Source organism: Podarcis muralis, chromosome 10 (assembly GCF_964188315.1).
Source record: "Podarcis muralis chromosome 10, rPodMur119.hap1.1, whole genome shotgun sequence".
Lineage (NCBI taxonomy): Eukaryota > Metazoa > Chordata > Lepidosauria > Squamata > Lacertidae > Podarcis > Podarcis muralis.
The window spans coordinates 67306369-67334092 of record NC_135664.1 but is presented as its reverse complement, the minus strand read 5'-3'; the positions used below and the strand labels follow the sequence as shown (position 1 = coordinate 67334092).

General features: G+C 47.3%; 1 protein-coding gene across 8 annotated transcripts in view; it reads left to right on the top strand.

Annotated features, from left to right (window-relative positions):
* The window catches only part of GATA3 (GATA binding protein 3), a 76062-nt gene that overhangs the window by 5781 nt on the left and 42557 nt on the right, over positions 1–27724 (top strand). The window contains exons 1-3 of one of the 8 annotated variants that reach the window (XM_077935339.1): positions 12154–13028; positions 13269–13934; positions 22682–23221. In XM_077935339.1, the coding sequence (XP_077791465.1) occupies positions 13694–13934; positions 22682–23221 (781 nt within the window). In that variant the 5' untranslated portion in view covers positions 12154–13028; positions 13269–13693. Of the gene's footprint in view, positions 1–12153; positions 13029–13268; positions 13935–22681; positions 23222–27724 lie in introns of those variants that run through there. The other 7 variants (XM_077935341.1, XM_077935340.1, XM_077935337.1 and 4 more) reach the window with 7 other exon arrangements.

Sequence of the window (27724 nt, the reverse complement as noted above, 5' to 3'; positions counted from 1 at the left end):
TACAAGTGCTCCGGATTCACACGTGGCAGCGAGCCCGCGGACACGACTCCCCATCCCACACTCGCGCAGAGCAGGTCTGAAGGAAAGGCGTCAGAATACAAAAAGAATTCGGGGGTCTTGAGGTGAGTAAAGGTTGAGAGATCTATTGCCTTTAAAATCGACGCGGGGAAAGACAAGATCTTTATCTCGCGCCGGTTACGTATATTTCCCAGAACTGCACGTTTCTGAAGACGTCTCCGGATTCTTAGACGTGTCTGCTCAGAAGCTTGAGCCAACGGGCCCAGGATTGTAGGTTTCAATAGAGAGAGCCTTTCTGACGAATTTCTTTTTAAACACCTACTGCTAAGTGGGGGGAGCGCGCGAGAGAGGCCGGCAGAGAGAATCACTTTGTGTCGGTGTGTGTGAGAGAGATTTCACCACCTTCTCCTCTCTCTACGCGCGGTTTGTTCAAGTGCGCGTGCACACCACCGTGTGGACATAAACAAACAAGCAATCAAGCAAGCGCGCAGGGGTATTTGTTCTTTTGGGAAGGGGCTCTTACGGAGAGAGGGCAACAAGGTGCCCAAAGTGTGTATCTGTTGACTTGCAAGCTGGTCTGCGTGTTTGCAGGGGGTGGGGAAGGGAAAGGGGCGAGTTGATATGGTGATGGTTGCCGCTCGCTTAAACCCCCCACCCCCGACGCCGCGCACACTCCATTCACCAGGAAATCTTGTGGGATCTTCCTGGCTCCCAGCGGAGAAAGTGAAACTTAACTAGATCCAAAGCTGAAACTGACTGGATCCTAGGCAGCCTTGCAGTTTGCGCGGGGGCGAAGGGAGATCCCCGTGCAGATTCTAGAAAATTAAAAACCTTTTTTTTTTTTTAAAAAAAAGCCCCCCTAAGCGTGGCTTGCGACGAGGTTGTTTCTTACTTTTCGACTCCCCCTAGTACAACACCGTCTTCTTTCCCTCTCTTGGGAATGTAGAAGGGGGAAGGGTCGCTTCCTGGACTGGTGTAGCCGGTTTGATTCTCCCGTATCTCACTTTTGCTTACTTTTTAAACTGTCCTGAAGGCAGCGGATCTTTTAAGTTCAGAAAAGGATTTTTTTTTTGGGGGGGGGATGGTGGGTAGGAAAGAAAAGAAAAGAAAAGAAAAGAAAAGAAAAGAAAAGAAAAGAAAAGAAAAGAAAAGAAAAGAAAAGAAAAGAAAAGAAAAGAAAAGAAAAGAAAAGAAAAGAAAAGAAAAGAAAAGAAAAGAAAAGAAAAGAAAAGAGAGAATGTATATATTTTTCTTTAGGCCACCTTCCTACTCGCCAACCATCTGCTCCCCTTCGCAAATGGGCCTCTCCCCAAATTTTATTCTAGCAGTCAGACTTCTAGAGGTCTGAAAGAGGGTCTCCTCGGACCCCGCCCCCCACGTCTCTCCCGATCTCTCGGGATCTTCAGAGGGAAGCTGGCCACCCCGTCGGTGGCGGTGGAGGAAGATCATCCGAATCGACACGATCGGATGCTGAGGCGTTATTTCGCTTCCTCTTTTTCTCCCTGCAATACGCACGAATTTCCAGTTTTTGACCCGTCAGGCTTGGTGCTTTCCAGGCTTCCACAGTTGGCAGAGAATGGAGAATCGATGAAGAAAGAAAGAAAGAAAGAAAGAAAGAAAGAAAGAAAGAAAGAAAGAAAGAAAGAGGGAAAACGTTATAGGAAAAAGCGCCAGAAAACCAATGAGAACGAAGGGCAAGCCAAGTTGAAAGCGATGAAGGGGTTATCCTCTCTCCGCGCTCAGACGGGGGGGGGGGGGGGGCAGCCTTGCAGCCTGAATTAAGCATCTGCAAAGTCCCGTTGAGTTCAGTGGAAGCGCCGTAGCACGTGCTCGAACCGCTCTCCTTTGCCATCCCTGAGATCCACTGATGCTCTTTTGAAACTTTGCAAAGCTGCTGTTTCCTTGATCGCCTGCACCACCGAGCAGGGCTGGTCTAGGGGTGTCAGCGCCTCCACAGGGCAGGCAGGCAGGCAGCAATCCCAGACAAGCTTACCTGAGAGTAGCCCCCCCTCCCCATTGAATTCAATAGGACTTGCTTCTTTTGCGTTAGGCAGGCACTGCCAGGCCTGCTTGGTGTGACTCCTGCGTTAGGATCGCGCGGCTGAGCCGAAGCTCTCGGTCCAGGCTTGCAGAGCTCACCAGGGTGCGCGGAAAGGCGACCCCTCCTCTTCCCCTTTCGGGTGTTTGGTTTTGATCGACGTTTCGGGCGCTGAACAACCGCTCCCTTTTGTCCCCCGCCCCCCCGGACAGGGATTCAGGGCTCGCCTGTTTGGGTTCCTTTTGCAGAGATTGTTGTGTCTCACGTCTGTCTTCGCCGGGGAAGCGTGCGCCGTCCGGCCGCTTTTGGCAAGGAAGAAGCGACGCGCCCTTTTCTCCCGACCCCCACGCGCAACAAAAGTTGTCCCCGAATCCTCCCACTCCCGGGGAACCCGAGTTGCTTTGCGATGGGGTGGGGGCTGGGGGCTGGGAGAAGAGAAGCCTTCAGATCTCAGCCCTGGGCCGTGTCCCTTCCATAACCCTCCGATGCCTCGCTCGGGGCTGTTTACACAGCTTTACCTGCGCTGCGCTGCTTTCCCTGTCAAATCCCAGCCCAGTAAACGTAACATAATCCTATTCCAGTCAATTGTATGCGGGCTAAAAGCAGTTCGGCGACGGGATGAAGTGTGTGTGTGTGTGTGTGTGTGTGTGTGTGTGTGTGTGTTGCATGTGTGTGTGTGTGTGTGTGCTCTCCAAGCCCCCCTCCTTTCTCCCCCAGCAAGGAGACAGGGAAATTCAGACCAGGTGCCAGTAATCTAGAAGGTCACAGAGGAACTCGGAGAGGCCAGGCGGTTTTGCTCTGTCAGCTAGTCCCGAGTCTGTCAGCTAGACCCCTTTGCCTATACCCACTCATGCTTGAATGAAGGACACGTGCTGGGCATGCAGAAGGCCGCAGGTTCACTCCCCGCCCTCTCCACCTACAGGATCCCAAGGGCCAGGGAGGCGACTGGAATATAACACCCCCTCCCTTTTGAAAGCTGCTTTACTGGTCTACCTTGGCTCGTGATAAACAGAACCACATTATTTTGTTAGCTACCTGATCACACTAGATCCGGCCCTTCTTCGGGTGTGTGTGTGCATGTTTCTTCTTTAACATGCTCAGTGCTAGTTACAGGTAGGTAGCCGGGTTGGTCTGCCGTAGTCGAAACAAAACAAACAAACAAACAAACAAACAAACAAACAAACAAACAAACAAAATTCCTTCCTTAGAGGAATACTAAGTTAGTTATTGGTATGAGCTTTCGTGTACATGCACACTTCTTCAGATACATGCTCAGTGCTACAGTCCTATACACACTTAACTCGGGAGCAAGTCCCATTGGGCCTGTTGGGGCTTTACTTGCGAGGAGACGCGGATAGGATCGCAGTGCGCGCCGCTCGCTTTCTTGCTGAGCCATCTTCTTAGCTAATCAGAAGTCAAGTTCATTGGAATCAGCGGGGCTCACCCCTCCCTGGTTAAGTGGGGTAGGATTGCAGCGCTACTCACACTGGCTGGTATAAGGATAGATTCCCCCCCCCCATCCATTTAATTCACGAATAAATCACACACACCCCTTAGAGATTGTCTGAGGTCCTGGCACATTGTTTTATCCCGGATCAGTGAATAAGGAATAACTGCTGGTTCCGTACTGATGCATCACTAGTGAGCATGAAGACACTGGATCTGTGTATGAAAGGGAAGGGGCAGAAACTCCGACTTTCCTTAAATTCCTGTATTGCAGGGGGTTGGACTAGATGACCCTAGGGTCCCTTCCAACTCTTACGATCCTATGTCTTTTGGCATGGTGGTGAGATGTAAAAGAGAGTTAAGAAAATGTCCCAGGCTAACTGACCAGCATTAAATTAGCCACCCCTGCAGTAGTATTGATTCTGGATCAAGTAATTCGGAGCACACTCAGACTGGAATGTGTAAACCACCCCCCTCTCCCTCAGACCTGGAATATCCTCCTCCCACTGAAGTCCGTGTACAACCTATTTATTTGAATGAATCAGCATCACACACCCGGCTTCTGCAGTTGCTGCACCGAGATTCTGAAAAAATATAAAATACTGCACATCTTTACTTTGTCTATGGACAAAACTCCCATAAATTTTAATTGTTGAAAACTGCAGAAACGTACTACGCTGAGCAAGACGGAAATAATTATATTTATTTTTTAAAGTAACAAGCACGCAACTACCACCCACGCAGAACCAAGAAGGAGAAGGCCTTTTATGTTGCTAAACAGTATCTTTAAAATGCCCAGGTATAGTGAAATAAGCGTCTTTTTCCCCATTTTTTAAAAGAGGTCTTCGGTTATAGCAAGAACTGGTCGTTTTGCAATCCCAAAAAGTTGATGCAGCTGTTCAGCTAGAAATGTTCATCGATTTTGTTTGATTTTTGTGTGGGTTTTTTTAAATAAAGATTTTTGGGAAAAGATCTCGGGACTATCGAGCGAATCAGTCTCCCCCGTGTGTGTGTGTTGGTAGGGAACAGGGACCAATATCTCTGTGTCATGTTGTGGTCATCTGTGTAGTTATTGGCTGGGAAAACCGGCTCTCCTCCCGGTCTCCAGTGCGGATCTTTTCGGTTTGAAAGCTTTGGCGTGAGAGAACTTTAGGACCTGATCCGCGCAGGACGGAGCAGGAGAGTTCAGTGGAGGTCAGGTGTCTGGTAAACGAACGATACTGTGGCTTGTGGACCTCGTTTTGCTGCAACGACCCGGATGGTTGCTTGTGTTTGAAATTAGAAGCAAACTGCATTGAACTCAATGGGACTTGCTTCCAAGAAATTGTTTTCTTCAGGATCAGACTATGCGCAAATAAACAGGCACTTCCGTTCGCCTGATTTTGTTGCACTAAAATTTGTTTGCAGTCTCCGAAGCAGATGTGCTTTCTGGGAAGTGAGTTTAATTTGGTTCAGGAGAAAGTTCTTAGGATTAGAGCTTTAGGGAGCGATCCTACGCATCTCTACTCAGAAGAAAGTCCCATTGAGTTAAATTAAGCTTGCTTCCAAGTAATAAGATCGCACCTTCAGGATTTCAGTTTTGATGAACCTACCTTGGCACTATCTGGTGGGTACCTACCTACTTGACACGGAATATTTCAGACCAAAACAAACTCTTCCCGCGGAATTAAGGGGGTGCGCTAAAATGTTTTTAATTTATTTGTTCACGTTCGAATGGCCCCCTCCATTCCTGAACTCTGACCGTGGTCATTACTCCGAAGTAATGAGAACGAGGGCTTAAGGTGAGTGGGTTATGGAAGCAAAAGAGATGTCAGAAGCTACCAGCCAAAGCTCACTTTATCTTCACAACAACCATGTGAGGCAGAAGAGCGACTGGCCCAGTTTACCGCAGAGCCTAGGGCGAATCTCAACTCTGCTCGCCTCCTCCAACCACTACACCGCACTGCCCTCTCCACTGAGCAGAATTGCGCTTCGCTTGGGAATGAACAGGACTCTCCATCTGAGAGTCAGTAGGTGAACATGCACCACACACTTACAGCATTCCCCACTCAAAGAACCCTGGGAACCACCACGGAACTACAATTCCCAGCACCCTGAACAAACTACAGTTCCCAGGATTCTTAGGATGGGGGACATGTCCTTTAAGTGTTTAGTGCGTCTGTAGCCCGAGAGAAGCCGGGAGAGCGTGCGCGACCCTTTTTCACAAACACTGCCCCATTTATCCTCGCTTTCCCTTCGGGCTCAGCTTCGCCTGGCTTCCCCCGGCTCCTTCTTCTCTGCCAGCTGGAAATTCGGCCTCTCGCTTCTCCTCCCTGCTCCGCCAGCAGGGGCTTTAATTGACAGTTTTGCCCTAATAGGAGCTCATTGTTGGGAGCAATTAGCAAAGCAACCAGTTTGGAGGAGGAGAGGGGGAGACGAGGAGGAGGAGACGGGGATGGGGGAAGAGGGGCGTTTAATTCGATTTGAAGGTGAGGGGCGTGTGCCTGAGATCCCGGCCCGCGCTTGGTCGATCTTTTCCAGCTGAGAACGCGGGGGAAAGCCAAGGCGAGGGGGCTGCTTCGGGGAAAAAAAAAAGTGTAGAGCGCAGAGAGAGAGGGCCCGTAGCCAAATGTTAATGAAGGATAGAGGAACAGCTTTGGCTGGCGACGCAAAGGGAAGGAGAGTAGGAGATTAATTCGCTCCAGAGCGCGCCGTTTAGAATTCGAATTTAGTGAAAGTGCCCAGGATGGACCACTCCGGATCTGCTTTAAGCCGATCTTGGGGGCCCCATCAGAGATCCCAACTTGAATAAAATATTGTGGGGGCCCAGGTAAGCCCTGCCCCGCACAACCGATCACATGACACAACGCACACGCACTATTTGAATCGCAATGCCGATCAACTTGGGGGGAGGGCGGTCCTCTCAAATATTTTATTGTGGGGGCCGAAGCCCCCACGGCCCCTAGGAGTTGGCTCCTATGGGCCCCATCCCTTCCAATCTTTCTTTGCGCGTTTGCTCGCAAGTAAGTCCCATTGAGTTGGATAGGACAGGCTCCCACGCCACTCCGCAAGGCGTGTATCCAGATTTGTAGCCTTTCTTGGCGAGGGGGGGACGACGACCAAACTAAATCCCAACTCATTTGACACTCCTAGGCTTGCTTCGAAGTGAATCCCATTGGCAAGGGAATCTCCCCGAAAGCCGAGAGGAGACTGAGATCGTCGCGTTTGCTTTTTAAATCGACCGGTGCAATTTCGGTGGCTCAGGCTACCTAACTCCGTTGGTGTAGGGACGGGCAGGGGAGAGGTTTTGGAGAAGTTGCGGGTGCGTCTTTGTGCAGGAAAATGCCCCTCGAGAAAAAGGGAATTCCCCTCGGAACTCCGGAAGATTTGGCAAGCTTCGCCTTTCTCTGATGGAAAAAAGGTGCGTCTGTGAGTGATGAATAATCACTCGGAGGCGGCAGTTCTACACGCGCTCCTTTGACAGAAAACCCCACTCCCACCGACCTCGGGGGGACTTACTCCTGAGTAAAAATGCGGATGTCTTTCTGCAAACCGATTTTTTTGCTCGCATTTGGAGAAGAGCGCGCGACTGCGTCTTCTCCGCGCTTAGGAAAGCGGGATAGGATTCCCAAACAAAACTAAACCTCCATGTGCGCTTATTCCGTAGTAGACTAAGTCAGAAACTTGGTCGGATTGAATCTAGTTTATATATGTTGAGAAGTTTCCCCTGAATAACATTTATGTGGGGAAATTTGGGGCGCCACTTCGCGTTAATTTGGCCTTCTCTTCGCTGTATATACCTAGAAAGGTTCGTCTGGGAGTCAGTCTTACTGAATTTAGAGTCTCTCTCATCTGCAGCGCGCGGGAATTTTCAAACCGTCTTACTCTAGAGGAGTCCCATGGACGTCCGCCCGACTCAAGCCACATAGAATAAATGCAATTATGTTAATGGCCTGGGAAACGCATTCGGTTTGCCTGGTCAACAGATCTATTCTGCTCCTACCTTTAGCCACCTGGAGGAAAATAAGCCACACTTTTTGCAGCGCACTGCCTTACTCAGAAGTAAATCGTACCGAATTCAACGGGATTTACTTCTACGCAAAGAGTGTCTCCTCAATCTGCACCCCTTCGAATGGTGCTCAAATAAATGTATGTATATATGTCGTGCAGGGCTACCGCTTTTAGAGGTCGGAAATGAATACGATGGTCTTGCCAACTTCCCTTCCATTCTCTTGGGTCTCCCAGTGGTCTCCTTCTGAGCACGCGCAGAGTGCCTTATTTATTTATTTCATTTGTATCCCCCTGTTTCTCCAAGGAGCTCAAGGTGGCGCAGATACTCCCCCCCCGCTGTTATCCCCCCATCAACATTGGTTAGGCGGAGAGTGAGCGACTGGTCCAAGGCCACCCAGGGATCTTCGTGGCCGAGTGGGGGATTTGAACCCAGGACTCCCGGGTCCTAGTCCAGCACCCTAATCATTGCACCACCCTGGCTGCCCAGACTGTCACCATTCCGCATGGCACCCCTTACTTACACCGCGAAGCATAATTGGATTCCTGAACCCCCCTCGCTTGAACTCAGTGGGCCTTCTGTGTGTGTAAACACACAAACACTGGGGGGAAAGAGGATTCCCAGGCAGACCTCAGCTACTCTCCAACCTACCCACTTTTCTTTCTAATAGCATCATTTTAAAGGACTTCTTCCCAAGCTTGTAGAATCCCGGATGATCCAAACAACATTCTGACCCGGTGTGGCGAGGGTAGTGTAACGTCTGTACGAGGAATCCCTCTTACACGTGTATCCAGTGCTGGGAACCATAGCGGGACTGCATTGAAGGGCTCCTTCTATTTCCGCCCTCCCCACCCCTCCGCACCCCGGTCACGCTCCTCTGGCCCCTCCCGGATGGGCACAATGGCCGTGACGTCAGCCCCCAGTGGCGTCGGCCAGGCTGGCCCAGGAAAGGGGCCTTCGGCAGAGCAGCCTCCCAATTACAACCGGTCAATCCAGTTACCAAGAGGGGAGGGAGAAGAGGAGAGATCTGCTCGCAATAAACCCCCCACCTTTACAGCAGCAGGCACGGTCGCTCCAGGTTTCCTCCGTTGCTGCGGTGGCTAAGAGGTTCTGGGTTCGAATCCACATACCCACTGAAGAGCTACTGAAGAGTAGCAATAATGATGATGATGATGATGTCCCACCTAACAGGGCTGTTAGTTCATTGCTTTTTCCTGCTACGCCTTTTCTGCAGCGCGCGCAGAATGCGCCGCCTCTGATCCTCAAAACAATATTGCGAGGTAGGCTAGGCTACATACTATGCATTAAAAACACATAATCTCCCCCCCCCCAGGAACCCCAGGGGAACTGTAGTTTGCCCTCTCACAGAGCTATAATCCACAGCACCCTTCGCAAACTAGAGTTTCCAGGATTCTTGGAGGGAAGACATATGCTTTAAATGATGCCTTGGTCCCAGGCATCCTAAATCTTATTTGGGAGGGAGAAGGCAGCGAATAACACCACCCCAAAAAGCCCTCCCCTCCCCAGAAGCTGATATTATGCAGAGCTTGGGACCTTCTTCAAACAAAACTATTCTTTACCTGTTTTATCTAATACAAAACCTAGCCTTCTGAATAAGGACACGGGGGTGAGCCACTTACATTTTGCCTGGAATACTTTTAAAAGTGACCAATGCTGAACATTTTTAATCGTCTTACCTTTTTAAAAACGATTACAATTAATATTTTAAGTTTCCCAAGAGAGTGTGCGTTGAAAGATCACTTCGTGCGCCCCTCCAAATACCACGTGGGAATGAACAAATAACAGGAAAGCAAGCCCTTCGATTAATCGACTTTATATACTTTTCATTTAATCATTTAGTTGGGACAAGATTCCTCTGCGCCTGCAGCTAGGGACTTTTTACTCTTTCTTTTCCCCATTACTCCTGTTTTTAAAAATAATAATAAAAACGCAATCCTAACCATCCTAACTAGGCAGATATGTCCTATTGAATTCAACTGAATTTACTCCCCAGGGGTTAGAATCGCAGCCTAAATCGCGGGAGAGCACTGGGTCAAAATTATTTTTTTTTGAAGGAAAGGTGTCTCCCTTCCTCCAGAAAAAAAATAACCCCATCCGCCAACCTTTCTGCGTCAGTTATAGTTAGAGATTTACATGAAATGGTCTGGACAGATTTTCCCCCCACAGTGCAGTTCCGATTCATGCAGGAATCTCGCAACTGTGAATGAGGCAAAAATGTTAAGGCTCTTTTAACTGCCACAAAGAGTTAGCAAAGGAGACACATATATAGAATTGGGCCCTTACTTTCGGAATGGGTAAACAACAACAATAATTCAAGTCGTCTTTAGGCAGGCGGCAAACATGTTTAATGACACTAATCGCAGATTCCTGCTTGCTCTAAAGTTTTTAAAAATTATATTTTACAGTGGGCATTATTTGTACGTTTTCGGGCTGCGATCTACAAACCATGGGGGGGAATTCTTCTCAGCTTTACTCTGAGTAGACCCATTGAAATTAATCAACATGCCTAAATTCGGTCCATTAATCTCAAACGTGTCGGCTCTGAGTAAAAGTTAGTTGAATGCCACCCATTGCGATTCTTACTCCGAAGTAAGCCCCACTGTATTCAAGGGGACTCGCTGCTATCAAGGGTGCATAGGATCGTAGCCTCAATCCGGGGTCAATGACTGAGCGTCGGGAAGATTTGGGTCTGCCCTGTCGGCGCCTGAGGATTACTAGTAGGGCGCTCAAAGAAGGGATTCCCCCTCCCCTTTTGGTTAGGAAAGTGTTAAATTACGCCCCAAGCAGCTCCTAGACATCTCTGATCATCAAAACAGACTGGAGATGCAAATCTGTCAGTGAAGGCAAAAAGGGAAAATAAATCCTTGAACCCGATCCACAAACCAATTAAGCTGAAACATTAGGACCATCTCCCCGCACACTTAACTTAAAACTGATGTAGTAATAACTTTGGTGGAACTTCCATAGACTTCCAACGGCGTGGAGGCTATCATCTTCTGCGCATTTACGCACAGGCAAAACACATTAAGTTCAAGTGGGGCTTCCCTCTGTGAGTAAGCACGCTTACTCTCGGCCTACATTAACACTCGTGAAGCCAAATGCTTTCGCTTAACTGGGTAGTGGATCCTGCGAAGGGATAGCAGTACAGCATTAGGAGATCTCTCTCTCTCTCTGTATCTTATCCACACACACATATTTTTTTACATTAAAAACAACGTCCAGTTCAGGGACAATGACCACAATTAACAGAGCTCTCTCTCTCTCTATATATATATATTTAAAAATGCAACTGTTAGCATTTCAGGAACAAAGCCAATACTCGGGTCCCTTGCGCATATTTTAAACACTTGTCTAATTCTTCCCAGCAACAGTTTGACTTCCCCTAATTTAACCCAATTTATTGTATTGCAAGGTATGCGCGAGTGGGAGAAAGGGCGACAAGAGAAGACGGGTGGAGCCGGGGTGGGGGAGCAGCGGAAAGGAAGACGATGCAACTTGTTGCGCTTTCAAAGAGAACAAAAACCCCACCACCACCCTTCAAAATACGGTAAATGCTCAGGGCGAAAATAGCTCCTCCGGGTTCTTGAGTTTGAATGAACCACTAGGGGATGCAATGGCTCAATGGAGAGAACGTTGAGAGAGTAGTTAAAAGTTCGAACGCCAGGCGAGCAGCCAATCGCTGACGGCTTTGGCCAGCAGACGGCTCTTGCTGCTTCCTGATTGGCTCTGAGAGTACCCCTTCCTTTCTCCTCCAGCCCCTTTCATTTTCGCAAGCCAAGTGGCCCGTGGAGGAGCTCAGGGGCCGAAGCCTCGCATACGACTCAGCCCTCGCCTCTTCGGACCGATGACGGATTATTATGGGGCAGTTAATGGCTTTGAGAACTGAAGTCCACAAGTCAAATCCACTCCTAACTCCCCCACTTTCAGACTTTCTCCCAGTGGCTCCCTTTCACCTGCAAGCAGGAACCCTAAACTCAGCTCCCTCCGGGGATTACATTGATATTTCCTCAGTTCTGTGCTCCTGAAAGAGGCTCGCCCCTTGCCGTTTCATTCTCGGCAGACCGCGAACGGGGGGGGGGGGGGGACGTGTACTCCTTACTTGCTAAAGTCGAACTCGCCATTATTTTAAATATTACCCCTCTCCGTTTGCCAAAGCAGGGCTAGCTTGAGCTGATCAACTCTCACACGCACCCGCTTTGTTTTGCGTGTGAACGGTCCACGAAGTACTAAATTCGCCCCTATTCACTCACTTTCATCTGCTCAGAAATAGAGGCTAACTCGTATCCCAATATAAACAGCCACCCAGTTCAGTGTCCTTACATTATATGGTGCCCAGTCCTTCCTCCGAAAGGATGATCCAATAAAATAAAAACCATTAATAATAATAGAGGGCTGGTTCCTTCCCCCCCACCCCCCAAATCATCAACTTATAGGAACTCAAACTTGAGATGGTTAAGTCTTTCTCCCTCGCCCTCAAAATGAGTTTATTTCTTTCCGGCTCCGGTACGCGTGGGTGGAGGGGAGGTGTGTTTTCTTTTTTGGGGGGGAGGAGGAAGAGGAGGGGAAGGGATCAGCCCTAGTTCGCTTTCTTCCTTTCCCCCCTCCCTGCCCGTCCCCCTGTCCCTCCTCGTTCAGGGACAGACTCCACCCCCTCCCTGCTGATGACACTGGAACCTCCTTAAGTTCTGTCTCGCCGCAGCTGTCTGTGGATACTGAGCCGGCTGGCGCCATCCTGGTTCTTTCAGAAATAATGCCTTCTCTTTAAAAAGAAAAAAAGAAAAAAGAAAAGCAAAAGAGAGAGAGAGGGAAGGAAGGAAGGAAAGGGGGAGGACAGGCGGGCAGGCGAGAGGTGGAGTGAAATGAGGAGGACGATTTGAGCCGATCAAGTTTTCCCTGGCTTTTTTCGCACAACTTTTCCGAGGGTGCTTCTGTATTCATTTTTTCTTCCTTTCTTGTCTTCCTTCCTTCCTTCCTTTTCGGGCTCCTCGCACCCCGTGGTTTCTCCTCCCTTTCTCGTTTTTTCAGCATGCTCTTAGAAATAGCATTTTAAAACGTCCGCCAAGTTTTTTTTTTCTTTTTTTGGGGGGGGGGGGCAACGCTTGCTGGTTTTTGAAAGGGGGGAGGAGGAGGAAGAGGAGGAGAGATGCTCCCCGCCGCAAAAAGCAGCCCCCGCCGACCAACGCACTCCAAAACAACCTAAAAAAAAAAAGGGGGGGGGAAGGAAGGCGAGAAGAGGGGAAAAGTAATCTCTTCAACAAACCAGAAAATCAATACAAAAAATAAAACAAAAGCGAACTTCTCACCGCCGCTTCTGCAGGTGAAATTGGCCAAACAGGAGACTTTGTGGGAATCGGTGTATTTCTTTCTTTTTAAACCTAAGAGAGGGAGAGAGGCGAGAGGGTAGGACAGCGCGGCAGCGCAGGCTGAGCGCTCAGGGATCCCTGCGGCCAATTTCCCCGCGAGGCTGCGGAGATCGAAAGAGAAAGAAGCGAGATGGTGCCTTCGCTGGGCGGATAGGTGAGTCGCGAAGACTTGTTTGAAAAGGCGGGAGGGGGGGGGGAGATAAGAGAGGCACAGGAGGTGGACTTTTGCAGAGATCTCTTTGGCGCTTGGGGAGGGGGGGCGCATTTTCTGTGCGCGTAAATGAAAAAATTAATCCAGTGTTTTAAAAGTTTTTTAAACCAAGTTTTTTCTCTCTCCCCTCTCCTCCTTTCTCTCTTTCTCTCTCTCCTTTTGTCTCTCCCCCTTCCATTACAGGTGATCGACCCAAGGCAGGCAAGCTCTCTCCGAGAAAAGGAAAACTCCTTTTGCCTCTCGGCCCCCCCTCTCTCTGCAGCCACCCCCACCCATTTTGGGGGAGATGGTTATTTAAGCAACACCTTTCCCCTGTACCTAGACACTCTCCAAATCTCTCCCTCTCTCCAGTCCTTCGGGCGACTCACTTTCGCGAACTTTTTTTTTGGTGTGTGTTTAATTAATTCAGGTGTTGGCATTTGTAAAAAGTTATTTCCCCACCTCGTTGTCTCTCCCATCCCCCGCTCCATTAAAAGAGAAAATATTTTTATTTTTTTTGCACTGGTGTGTGTGAGAGAGAGAGAGAGGGGAAGAGAGAGAGAGGCCAGAAAAAACCTTCGTTGCAACCGACCAACTCAAACCCAGCCGCCACTGATCGTGAGAACAGGATGGAAGTAAGCACGGATCAGCCCCGGTGGGTAAGCCACCACCACCCGGCCGTCCTCAACGGGCAGCACCCGGACTCCCACCACCCCGGACTGGGCCATTCCTACATGGATCCCACGCAGTATCCTCTGGCGGAGGAAGTGGATGTACTTTTTAACATCGACGGGCAAGGCAACCACGTCTCTCCGTATTACAGCAACTCGGTTCGGGCGACGGTGCAGCGCTACCCCCCGGCCCATCACGGTGAGTGCCAGGATCCTAGCAGATCCCGGGGAGGGCGACCGACCCGTTCTCCCCTCCTCTCGCTTGCTTGCTTGCTTTCTCTCTCTCTCTGCCTTCCCTCCAACAACTGCTACATTTTGACAGCCAGCAATGAGCCCCGGAAACTAGACAGAGAAAGCAGGCGCTCTCTCTCTCGCTCTCTGCTCTTTCTGCATGCTTGGTCTTCTAAACTGCTGATTTAATGCAAGCCCAAAAGCCATTAGCAACTGACAAGAGAGAGGATCGTTTCTGGGAAATACCAGGTCTGTGTCTCTCGCTCAGGCTCGGCCTTGTCGTGGTGGAAGAGGATGAGCTCTGGGCCTCTTTGCAAACCAGCCACGCTCACCGCGTGGAAAGTGCTCCTTGCTGCCCCGATCCTGTAGCATGCTTTTAAAAATATTACTCGGGAAGCAAAACTCCCCCCCCTTTTTTTTGGTTCAACGGGATTTTCTTCCCCAATACGCGCGCACTGGGTTACAGGCTGCGGTCGCGCCAGCTTCCCTTGGGATTTCCTTCCTCCCGTGTAAACGTGTCCTAAGATGTGCTGAATCCCCATTATTTGAGGAGAAACGTCCCAATGGCCTCCGCGGAACCGGCTTGCACACGCAAATCCGATTTGAACTGCAACCTGGTTGCAGCCACTACTAACCTGGGAGCAAGCCCCACTAAAACTCAGCGGCGCTTCCTTCCGAGTAGACATGGCTCGCTTTGCAGCGTCAGGCTGAATGCCGATGCTTGCTTGGGCGGTGGGGACTGAGGCCCACGAAACTGAGCGCGAGGCTTACTTGCGAGTAAATGTTGGCCTAGGGACAGGTTGTAACGTTTGTGGGTTAAAACCAGCTTGGGAACTGGGTGGTGGATGGGGCCCATTTGCACAAAAAGCAGGGTCTATCTAGTAGTCACACACTGAAGCACTTTGAAATCCTAATGGATTTCCGCAGGATTCCCACGCTTTTAAGAGGCGCCAGTCCCCTGCTCTTTTACCTAAGAGTAAATCCACTGCACACTTGTTTCCGAGTAAACGTGTCCCTTCTGCTGGGAGGTGGGTGGGTGGCTGGGTGCAGATCTTTGCTCTTTGAAAATATTTGACTAGCTTTTAGATCCTGCCGCTATTTTAATCCCTCGCCTTCATTATTACATCCGGAACCACGATCCGGAGCAGACAGGCTTTAGTGTAAACAAACAAACAAACAAAAACAGCCCATCAACTACGTTTACTCGGACGTAAAGTGAGGTGAAGCCGACCTCACTGAGGACTTAAGACCGCATGCAGATAGTTCCAGAAGTTTGTCCTTAACAGAAATTGTGGCTAGTTAGGAACCCACACAGCTCCCCCACTCAGCCGCCCCCCTGGTCACTTTGAAAGCCCCCTCGCGCGTGTTTTTTAAATTATCCCTTGGCTGTCATTTCTAGTTTTTAATATTACTTGTAATGATGCCGCTGCAAAAGACAACAGGCTCCTTTTGACAGTGATTATGAAAGCACTTGGGAGAGAGAGAGAAGGGAAAAAAAAACCTTCCCAGTTGGGCGATGAAAAGACAAACTTGAACCGTTCTAAACTAGAACTCTGGGAGGGAAAAGAAAAGAGAGAGAGATGTAATGACTTAGCCTCCGGGCTGAGATGTTAGAATTAAAAGCTGTCAGGGAAAATAAGTGATATGATTGTCTCCCTGGGACTTCGTCCCATTAGTATGTATGAATCTGTACTGAATATTCACAGAAGCAATACAATAGCACCTTGTCAGGACCTTCCAAGTCTGACAATGTGGCCTGCCAGTTTTCGGAGTGACACAGAACGCTTCAAGCGGGATGGCAACAAAGCACAGGCAGTCAAAAGTTTCTTAAGATTTTTAAAAAACATACACATAGAAATATAAATATATTAAAGTAGTGAGAAGCAGTGCAAGAACCTGTGCCTGTCTACTTAGAAGTAAGGCCTACTGAGTTTGATGGCGCTTACTTCCAAGTCAACACTGCAGTCGGAGCCTCTTATCTATTTCCCCAGGAGCAGGTCCCTTTAATTTCTCAGGGATTGCAGCCTTTAACCGTGTGCTTAACAATCTGCTCCAAGCCAACTAAAAGTATTTAACTTTGGGCTGGGTCGTGCTCATTCCTGTTTGATTTTAGCATTCCCCCTGAGGTGCTCTGTGTGGCTCCCAAACTCACCCACTTAGTTCGGTCTTTCCAAAAAGCTTAATTTACTCTCTCTCTCTCTCTGTGAAATTTTATTCTAGAATTAATTTTTAAAAGGGTGAAGAAATAATGTAGTAGGCAGGAATGTATCTATGCAGTTAAGGAGAGCTCGATAAATTGGTGGATGAGGAAGAATAATATCTGTGAATATATATCTCAGAGATATATTCATCCCCCCCCCCCAAAATAAACCCCAAACTTTTCCAGCTGCAGATTTAACTCTGGCTTTTCAAGCCCTTCTCTAGTTTCCCTCGCCCAAAAATTGGGAAATAAAGTTGGGGGTGGTGGAAGAGAACTAAATTTCCCCAAATGTTTGAAAGAGCAAAAAGGGGCCTCCTCCGCCTCCGGGGAACTGAATGAGCAATATTAATCCCTGATTAGTAATTGCCTTGCCCCGCTGTTAGTCTTTACAAGACATTTCAAAATATCGTTAACCCTTCCCCTCCGAGTTGCAAAACAATCGCTTTGATCTAACGTGAATTTGAGCGACTCTGACGCCGCTTGCCCAAGAGCGTTTTCACACCTGAGGACTAAACTGGGTTAGAAGGAAAATCTCTCTCCATACCCTCAGAAGAGTCTTCATTGTTCCAAAATACCCATTCGATTTAAAAATGGGTCCCTTTTCAAACACACCCTCGCCCTTACAGTCCACAATATGCACACACGGCAGAATAGCTTGCGAGGGCTACTTCGTTTTTCTTGTGAAAGTTGCCTAGTTTATCTCGTCTTGGGCAAACAGATCCAAGCCGCCCCCACCCCGCAAACTCAGAGCCAAAGAATTTCGGGGCTTTTGCTTGTTGCTGCTTCACCCTTGATTTAATTGGGACTGACTTCCAAAACGAACCTGGGAAGATCGTAGTTCTGGCTGCGTAGCAGGCAGGGGGACGCCACTGGGTTTAAAAACAAAGATCCTAGCTTAACTTGGGTGGCTGGAGAGTGCTTGCTCCAGAACTTTGATTTCTTCATCCCAAAGTCTGGTTACAAAGCAAGAGTTTAGGTCGTTGTGCTTGCAAAATCTGCAACTATCTATCCGCTCGGAATCGTCTCTGTATATTTGAACTCTCCGAATAATTCACAATATCACTAAACAGCTACAGGAGAAAGCTGGCTTGAAAAGTTGCAGATTCCCCCTCCGTTTACCCATTAGAGTAGACTGCTCAACCCCCCAGTCAATTGCAACTTGGTCAATTAAAATGAAATGTAAGGGGTTTTTAGATCCTTAACCTGAACTCATTTTTTAAAAGAAGGAATGAATGCCTGTCTGATTTTTTCCTCTCTGTGGAAAATGTCTTGGTTACATTTACTTGCAAGGAAGTCCCATGGATTTAAGAGGCACCTTAACATGTGGTTAGGATTGGGGAGAGACCCTGTTAAAACCCTAACTTGGGAAACTGTAGAAGTCATTGATTTGAATGGGACCTTCTTGCTTCGGAATACATATAATAAGGATGTCCTCTTTCTCTCTCTGTGAATGCTTTAAGCTTGAGCATGTACATGTTTACTCAGATGTAAGTCCCCTTGAGTTGAACAGGGCTCCTTTCAAAGGAAGTGTAAAAAGGAGAACCGCCTCAATTTGGATCATTGTATAGTTTTCTGGTTCAAAAACCAACACAGGCAGACTCAGGAAACTTTTAACAGCTACCATGAGAAATTCTTGTGGAAAAAGTAAAATTTGGAGCTGTCTGACTGACAGAGGTTTCTTTTTTTGGTGGGGGGGGGGTGTGAAGAAGAAAGGAAAAGGAAAAACTTGCTCAAATAATTCTGCAAAATAATAATATAATTAAAAAAAGAGACATTTTCAGTCAATTTTTGGCATGTGTCGCTGAACGACATACTGGAAAACTGCCTTTCTTGCTTCGATCGTAAACCTATTAAATTGGAATTAATACTTCCAAGTACTTGGATTTAGCATGGTAATTTGTGTGTGGGAGGGGGACTGCCACCCAGTCAGCCACAGGTTGACTTAAAATGTTTCTCATTGGTTTCAACAAGATGCTAGTTGCAATCTGAAAGCTGTAACGTCATATGTGTCTACTTGGGAGTAATCCCCTTTGAGCACAAGGAGGCGACTGTGGAAACACAGGTATTTTGTATTTGCAATCGTACACCAGGCCAGGTTTGCTGGTACCCATGCATGTTTATCTGGGAGCCGGTCTATGTAATTTGGTGGGACTTACTTCTGAGTAAATACGCAGCATTTTGGACTGCATAGGGCTTTCTTGGAAAGGAGGCTGCAAGGTCCGAAACAGGATATTTTAATAATAAGCAGGAGTTTTAAAAGCCCATTTAAAAAGATGTGCAGCGTTTGCTCTCTGAAGATTGCTCCACTTTTACTCCCAAGTATGGCACAGGTTTGAAACTTGATTTCTGTGAGGTGCAGGCATGATCCTAAACACGTTTCCTCAAATGTAAACCCCCCTGAAGTCCATGTGGCTTGGTCCCAAGTAAAGTGTGATAGGAGGGCTGCCTTATCCAGCATTTACTTAGCAGGAACTAAGACTGATTGAGCGGAGGTGTTTTACATCCGAGTAGATCTGCTTAGGATCAGGTTGTTGAAGTCCCAACTCCAGTGCGTTGGGCTGATTTTTCTAGCGAACATGATTTAAGTGCCCTGGGCTCCTTTGGGGGGAGAAGTGCAGGATATAAATTTAATGATTATAATCATATATATATAATAAATCTATGGGCAGGCAAAATCAGCGCTTCAAGAGGTAAAGAGCTGAAAGAAGTCTGGCTTAAATCTATCCTTCTCGCCTAACTGGGTGATTATTCCTCCTGCCCGATGCTGTTGCAAAGTTCCCCCTGCTATCTTGCAAAAGGTGGGAGTCCTCGTTAAGGGTTTTTGTCAATTTCACGTGGCCTCCTGGTTCAAGAAGCCGTGCAGGATTGATTGGGGAAGGCCCATTAGCAGGGATTGATTTGTCCAAGGGGGGTGAGTGGGGAACATTGCGAAGAGAGAGAAGGAGATCTGAATGGGATCATTCACCAACAAGGAACGGTTGTTCTCAGTTACACTTTACCTTAGAGTCTGTGTGAGAGTGTAAACATCGAATTGGAGCCTGTGCGTGTGTTCACAGGCAACTTAGCTCCTGGTACATTTTATCCACGTTCACAACATTCTTCTAGAGAAGCGTGCGTAAGACCATTGTCTTCTCACCTTCTTAAGAAGCACACAAACACGCAGGTAAATGGAAGGGCCCCTTCACATGGTACAAACTCTGCTATGTTATCTACTCCTGTGGTCCTGGGCTTTCTGACCCAGCAGGGTTGCCAACTGATCAGAAAGGAAGTGAGCTGGCTTCCTCTTCTGCCTCGAGCAGAAGGCAGCCTGACACAGTAGGGAGATACGACAGCATTCTCACCTGTTAATGCCTGTGGAACAAAAGCCTGCTGTTAAAGGCACAGCTACAGTGTCCAGTCGAAAAGTTGGCCTCGTTACTGAGGAGGGCATCTTTAAGGTCCTTTCCTTGCACTGCGACATTTTAGGCATACACTTAAAAAATGTCAGGTGTGAATAAATCATTAAACACCATTGAAACTTCCACTGAACTAAACCCCAGAATTTTAAGGGGTTGGACTAGATGACCCGAGAGTCCCTTCCAACTCTACAATTTTACGATTCTATTATCAACTTGTATTTAAGATACAGAGGTGAATGTGTTGTGTGTTCATGCCTAGCCTAAGCATTTTTTACTTGGAAGTATTTGAAGCTCCACAGTAATCAGTGTAATGTACTTGCCTGTCGATGTTTAGCCTTAGCATGTAAATGGGGTTTAGGGTCCCCCAAGCCTGAAGATGTAGATGTTAGTCCCATTTATTCCAAAAAGTTGTACTTCCAACTCTTGAATTTGAGATCTGAGTGTTGGAGAGTTTTGTCTTTGGGCCTGACCTAATCTAACACACATTTCCGAGAAAAACAATTACTGTACCACTTTGTTGAATTTAATTTCAATTTACATGCCATCATAAAATCAGGAATGGATGATAAATCCACCAGTTTGAAATGAGCCTGTCTTCTACGTAGATGTCTGTTTCCTTTCCAAATAACAACCTCATCTTGAAACATATTTACTCTAACACACCTGCCTCTTTTCTGTTTGTTGACTACAACTGAGAATTCGCTTCCAAGTAAGTAGATTAATTTTTAAAACATGGAGATGGGGAGGAAAACCTCAGACTGCCTTTTTAAAAAAATTTAAAATAAAATCAAGTATTAGGTTTATGTAAATTTCCCACTGTATTAATAATACCAACAAAATATTCTTAAGGCAAAAGATCTGGTGTCTTGACCTAGTAGATTGTTGTTGGAATATGCTTTGCAACTTGCATGCATCAATTTTATGTAGCAATTCAAACTTTTGCCTCTTGTTTTCTCCCTTCTCTGCTGCTGCCTTTCGCTTCAATACTGGGGTAACACTCCATCTGGGATTATGTCGTGTGTGAACCTATTTATGAGAACTGAGGAAGTTCAGGCCTGGGGAGGGAGGGCAAATGTAGCTCTTTAGACCTCTCTAAACCTCTCTTGAGCTCTCCCTAGTACATATCCCGCACTGGTCCATACCAGCACCGCATCTGACTCCCCATAAATGCTTTTGACTGCATGTGATGTGGCTTTGAACTCTTGAGAATGCCCTTTTGTGCCTGGATGGAGAGATGTGTCTGTGTCTCAAAACCTCTGGCTTTTGCATGGCCTGTTGGACAAAGGCTCTGTAGCCTCGTCCACCACTGTCATGCGGCCCTCAGAAGCTTGTATTATGAGGAAATGTGGCCCTTCAGTGAAAAAATGTTCCCCTCAACCACTAAACACTGAGAGAGATTATTTAGCGTTCCCCACAGTGATGTGGGGAAAGGTAGAGGAGCGTCTATGGAAATCCACTAGTCCCACCGCCTAATTTTAGCAACATTATAGCCTTCTAAAAATAACAGCTGAAGGGGTTGAGTGCGAACACAGCACAGGACCCAAATGGGTTTTACTCAGAGAAGACCCACTCAGATTAATAGACCTAAATTAGTCACGTCCATTGATGTTGATGGGCCTGTTCTGAGCATGAGTCATGTTGGAGACAAGACACAATCCCCCATCACATTTGCTCCAAAGTAGTCTATCGGAGACCGCCCTGGAGAGAGGCGGCAATTTGAGTCACGCTTAATTTGTTAAACTTGTTGGAACTTACTTCTGAGTAGCCCTGTACTGAATTGCAGTGTCAGTTGGGTCGGTACCATCGCCATTTCTCTCCATTTCTGATCTCAGACTTCTATCCTGAGCAGGGCTAGACCAGCTATAGAGGCAAAAGAGACATTTGCCCAAGATAGGACAGTAGAATTTCCACGGCTCCTGCAAAGTAAATGCCACCTCCTCTGATTTGGCAGGATGCAGAGGCTTTCAAGAGCTTGGGTGTGATTAGACTTGCGCTCAAAGCGTTGGCATTTGGGTGTGAGAAGGTGGGTGGCAACGCTTCTGTTTTGCACATGGCAGCCAACGCTTCCTCCCTGCAAACCTCAAATCTCGAATCGATCGAGGGATTTCCGTTTTGGGTTGCCAGCAGATCCGTACTAAAGACATTCCTCGACTGGAGCCCTGGGAGAGCACCCCTTTTGCATGCAGAAGGTCCCAGATTCAGCTCCTAGCATTGGCAGCCAGTCCTGAGAATATCCATGGTCTGAAAGCCTGGAGAGCCACTGCCTATGGAAAATACTGAGCTAACAATAACAATAACAATTATTTATTATTTGTACCCAACCCATCTGGCTGGGTTTCCTCAGCCACTCTGGGTGGCTTCCAACAAAGACCAAAAATACACTAAAATGTCACACATTAAAAACTTCCCTGAACAGGGTGTCAGGTAGTTGTTTATCTCTTTGACATCTGATGGGAGGGCGTTCCACAGGGTGGGCGCCACTGCCGAGAAGGCCCTCTGCCTGGTTCCCTGTAACTTTGCTTCTTGCAATGAGGGAACCACTGGAAGGCCCTCAGCGCTGGACCTCAGCATCCTGGCAGAATGATGGGGTGGAGACGCTCCTTCAGGTATACTGGGCCGAGGCCGTTTAGGGCTTTAAAGGTCAGCACCAACACTTTGAATTGTGCTCGGAAACGTACTGGGAGCCGAACTAGGTCTTTCAAGACAGGTGTTATGTGGTCTTGGCGGCCGCCCCCAGTCACCAGTCTAGCTGCCGCATTCTGGATTAGTTGTAGTTTCCGGGTCACCTTCAAAGGTAGCCCCACGTAGAGCGTAGTGCAGTAGTCCAAGCGGGAGATAACCAGAGCATGCACCACTCTGGCGAGACAGTCTGTGGGCAGGTAGGGTCTCAGCCTGCGTGCCAGGTGGAGCTGGTAGACATCTGCCCTGGATACAGAATTGACTTGTGCCTCCATGGACAGCTATGAGTCCAAAATGACTCCCAGCTAAATGGACCATTGGCCCGAATCTGTTCCAACTGAGCCCATCTGACTTATGGGTCCCTAAGCTGTCCCACCACCCTACCTCCTTTGGGGAGACGTTGGCTAATGGGGATCTGCTTTTGTCTTTCTGTCCTAGCAGGTGGTCAGGTGTGCCGCCCGCCATTGCTGCATGGTTCTCTCCCTTGGCTGGATGGGAGCAAGGCTTTGGGAAGCCACCACAGCACCGCCCCATGGAACCTCAGCCCCTTCTCCAAGACCCCCATCCACCACAGCTCGCCTGGACCTCTCTCCGTCTACCCTCCGGCATCCTCCTCCACTTTGTCTGCGGGCCACTCCAGCCCACACCTCTTCACCTTCCCGCCGACCCCTCCCAAAGATGTCTCCCCGGACCCCTCCATCTCCACCCCAGGCTCCACTGGGTCCAGCCGGCAAGAGGAAAAAGAGTGCATTAAGTACCAGGTGTCTCTGGCTGAAACCATGAAGCTGGAGTCTTCTCATTCCCGAAGCAGCATGGCCTCATTAGGAGGGGCCTCTTCCTCAGCTCATCACCCCATCTCCACTTACCCTTCCTACGTCCCTGAATACGGCTCTGGACTTTTCCCTCCCAGCAGCCTGCTGGGGGGATCGCCGACCGGTTTCGGGTGCAAATCCAGACCAAAAGCACGTTCCAGCACAGGTAGGGTCCTTAACGGATTCTTAAAATGCTTCTGTTTCAGGTTCAGGAAAGACTTTTTTTATTAAAAAATGAGCAAAGGTTAAGGGCTGGGAGGAGTAATAATATGGGGAAAGGGGGGTTGTATGGGTTTTCAGCTGCAAATTCAGACCAAAGAGTTTCCAGTGCAGGAAAGGTGCTGAATGGATGACCAGTTAGAAGACAACTCTTGTTTTATTTTTAAAAAGAAGCCGAGGATCGTTATAAGCAGAAAGCAAACTCTGGCAATGCAAAGGTCAACAAAGAGATCAAGCAGATACCACAGAACCTTTCTTCCTAAAACACTGTTGCACTCCACAACAGTTGCTATAATTTTGCTCTTCCTTTAGAAAGATCAGAACAAGCTAAGGTGGGTTTCCTGCTGGTCTCCCAGTCAGGGCTTGACCAAAGGTGGGGTGGGTTAGCTTTAACAATGTGACAAGAGCCCCAGGTTCTCCCAGGCTACTCACTATTCACTCTGTCCATTTGCACATGGGAAACTCAATTGATTTTTAATGGGGATCATTTACCAGAAGAGGGAATCTTGAACGTGTTTCCAGAAAACTCAGTAGGCCTACTAATTTTTGATATTTGCAGGGTTTATGCACTTTCTCTGTTTTATACACTGAGATATTTGATTTTATATCAGTTCCTCTGGCATTTAGAGACACAAATCTCTTTGGCCAGGGATCCAAATTTCACCGTTTGCAAAATGGTTAAACCAAACTATGCTGGTTTAACTACATTATGTCAATTTCGACTTCCTTTTCTTCCCCCAGTTGTTATTTTTTCTGAATATAAAGTGGATTGGATCCCCCCCCCACAGCAAAGGGCCATTAACACTTACTGAAAAGTAGGTCCTATTGATTTCAATAGAACTTACTTCTGAGTAAGTGCACTTGGAATCCTTGCTGAAACTGATTGAAATGCCAGTTTCCTTGGCTTGACATGAGTTGCCCCAGATTTTATAAACCCTATTTTGAGCGTGTTTCTTTAGGGAGCTGGTGAAGCAAACTTTGTTGATTTTGACGAAATGTTCGTCTGAGACAAAGTTCTTACAATTGCATTGCTTTGGAGTTGCATGAAATTAATTGGCTCTATGTCTGAATATCTATGTCTGAATAAACATGTTGGATAGGTTATTCAGCTTTCTCCTTATTATCACATGTACTAAACCACACTCACTCACATCACCCCACTCCTAGGTTCAGAAAGATTTGTACAAGGTGGTAGTGATTAAAAATGTTTTCCATACTCTATAGGTCAGTCCTTTCCCTTCCTATTTGATTTTTGCCTCGTGGGAGAGAGAGTTGAATCAGATTTAAGCTGAAACATCACTTCCAGCCCCACACATTCAACAAGTGGGGCGGACCTGATGTCCGTGGGAGGGGGGCTAATCCCAAATTCTCTAGAGCCAAATATAGCATAGGACAGAGGTCAGGAAACTTTTTCATCAGCGGGCCAGTCCACTGTCCCTCAGACCTTGTGGGGGGCCGGACTATATTTTGGGGAAAAAATATGAACGAATTCCTATGCCCCATAAAAAACCCAGAGATGTATTTTAAATAAAAGGACACATTCTACTCATGTAAAAACACACTGATTTCTGGACCATCCTCGGGCCGGATTTAAAAGGCGATTGGACCGGATCCAGCCCCTGGGCCTTAGTTTGCCTACCCATGGCATAGGACATCACCCCACTCTGATGGGTGATGAAGGATCAATGCACCCATTTAATGCGGAGATTTCACTCCTATCTAATGGACTCCATTTGCACACCTCCACAAATGGCTGTTCAGCCACATATACACACTTTTTGGCTGGGCGTTCCTGCGCTGTGAACATTCAGTGAAACAGATACGACAGTGAAACTTGAGAGAGAGAATGTGGAATAGATACTAGGGATCGGGAACTTTGAGATGTTGTTAGACTACAACTCCCATTATCCCTGACCATTGGGTATGGTGGCTGGGGCTGATGGGAGCTGGAGTTCAGCAACATCTGGCAAGCCACAAGTTCCTCATTCTTGTTACATTCAATATGCTTGCCAACTTTTTAGCTTGGCTTGGTAGCTGACCCCTTTTAGCTGCAGCAGACATTAGGAGGGGCTCACGTTTATCCACTATTGTGAATGGTTTCACTGGTTGGCAAAGGCACAAGAGCAGGCCAGGCCAGTGTATTTTTCCAGTCAGTTGGCAATCTGTAAGAGTCTGATTGTGCATTTGTCCAGCAGCCCTAATCCACTTACGGATTAAAACAGCAATTGCTTTGGGTGTTTTAGCTGAAATTGACACACCAGGTGGAACATTGACACATGATTCTAAGCCATGGTTTAAGCCATGGATGAACAAACCATAGGTTAACTTATTTTATTTATTTATTAGATTTATATACCAGCCTTCACCAAAAGATCTCAGGGCGGTTCACAAGATAAAAACATGAGATAAAAGCACAAATAAACCATGCGTTCTCCCCACAAACAAACCATGGCTTGCTTCTTCAAAGTTTGTTTTGTTTTCCAGCTGCTGCTGCTGCCTCATGCCTTTGCAGTGTGGTGAGAGTGGGGGAGATAAAACAAACCGAAGTTAAGGAAGGGTAGTGGTTTTACACGGAATCCACCATGGTTCAAAAGCCGACAATAAACCATGGCCTCAGATTGTGGTTTCTTACCAGTAAACAAACCAGGGTTACGCTGCTGAGCAGGATTCACGTGTAACACTAAGACATGGTTTAATAAACCGTAAATTAACAAACTCCCATTTAGCATATGTGTAAACCAGGCGATTCGCTTTCCCTCTGCTGTTTTTTTCCTTGGATCAAGGTCTCTTTTCTTTGTAAGCAGAAACGCAAAACCAGAATGCACGATTCATTCATTCCTCTTGCTCCTGTGTAAGCCTCATTCCTAACCTGCTTGCTAAACTTAGAAACTCATTTTAATTCACTTGAAGCTACCTGCTGCTAATTTGAACATTTCTGGAAAGCTGGTTTTTACATGCACAGAGAGAGAATGTGTGTGTGTGTGTGGTGTTGTTGGGGGACCACAAAAACCTAATGTGTTCCGGAAATGTTATTTATTGGTTCAGTGACTTCCTTATGCAGAGAAAAAAACTGGATAGGACTGTGTTCACTTTCCCCACTCAAAAGTCTCTCTCTGCACTTCCCCCAATTCTTTTCCCAGATCCCAGGAGCGAGTTTATTTTAAGTTGGTTTCTTTTTTTTCTTTCTGTTGGGGGTGGGAGGGGGAGAAGGGGAACTACCTAAGAAAAGAGGGAAGTTTTGTTTAGACTGCCTGATCTGGGTCTGTCTCCGAAATATTTCATAATCCATAGGCTATATAGTGAAAGAAAGCAAATTCGCCCACAGAGGCAGTAGTGCTCAGCACAATTTCTAGAAAGTGTATTTTAGAAGGCCTTTGGGACTTGCTTGCGAGTAAATGGCCATGATCCACAGCAGAATTATATGCAGTTTTTTTGGTGCAGTCCTGAGCATCCTTGTTCAGGAGTCAGTTACTCTTTAATAAGTGTGAGTGGGACCTCAGCTTCAAGTCTGTTGATTTTTGTGTGGACATCCTTACATTGTGCTGTGTTCAGAATCCAGGCCTGCCAACTTTTTAACCACCCTCTGCCATTGTGGTTTCAACAAGAAGCTTGGATCTGCAGCTGCTAGCTGATCACCATGCTTATCTTCCTGCTGTGAAAAGCTAGACCAGTAGATCAAGCGGCTGTTAAGTGCAGAAGAGCAGGGCATTTGGCAACCCTAAGTTCTGTTTTGTGATTCCTCCCCTGCCCTCCATCTTTGAACTAAAATCTTGGAAATATGCACTGAAATAAGTGGGGCTGGTCTCGGAATGAATGCCTTTAGGTTCCAGGCAGTTTGCATATTAAACAAAGATCAAAATAAGTCGCTCCCTCACCTTTCCCCTATTCCTCCCCCCACGTTCTTCCTTTCCTCATTGAGACTCCTGCAAGTAGAAGTTGTCCAGTGTGAGTCAGATCAGTTTTCAGGGTTTTTCCAGGGTGACATTTACTCTGACTGTCTGAGCAGGGACTGTCTCTATTTAGCTGATATGTTTTAGCTAATCCAATTATTTTCAGACGGCTGCACGCGACAGTTACATTGTTTATCCAGCGCCAGGAACTTTAATAGAGTCCGGATGCGGTTAACAGTGACAAAAAGAAAGAAAGAAGTAAATGCAGAACTGCCTCTTTCTGTATATGCAAGCAGACTGGGTGTGTGTTTGTATGAGAGAGAGAGAGAGAGAGAGAGAGAGAGAGAGAGAGAGAAAGAAAGAAAGAAAGAAAGAAAGAAAGAAAGAAAGAAAGAAAGCAGAAGAGAATGAAAACTCAGATCTCCTGCCTTTCCTACTTCTAACAGCAGACCTCTGCACCTTTAACAACTGCCATGTCAGGCAGAAAAGGGAGAGAAGAGGCTATCTCCACTGCTACTACAATCATGGCCAGCATGGGTAGACTCACAGAACTGTAGAGT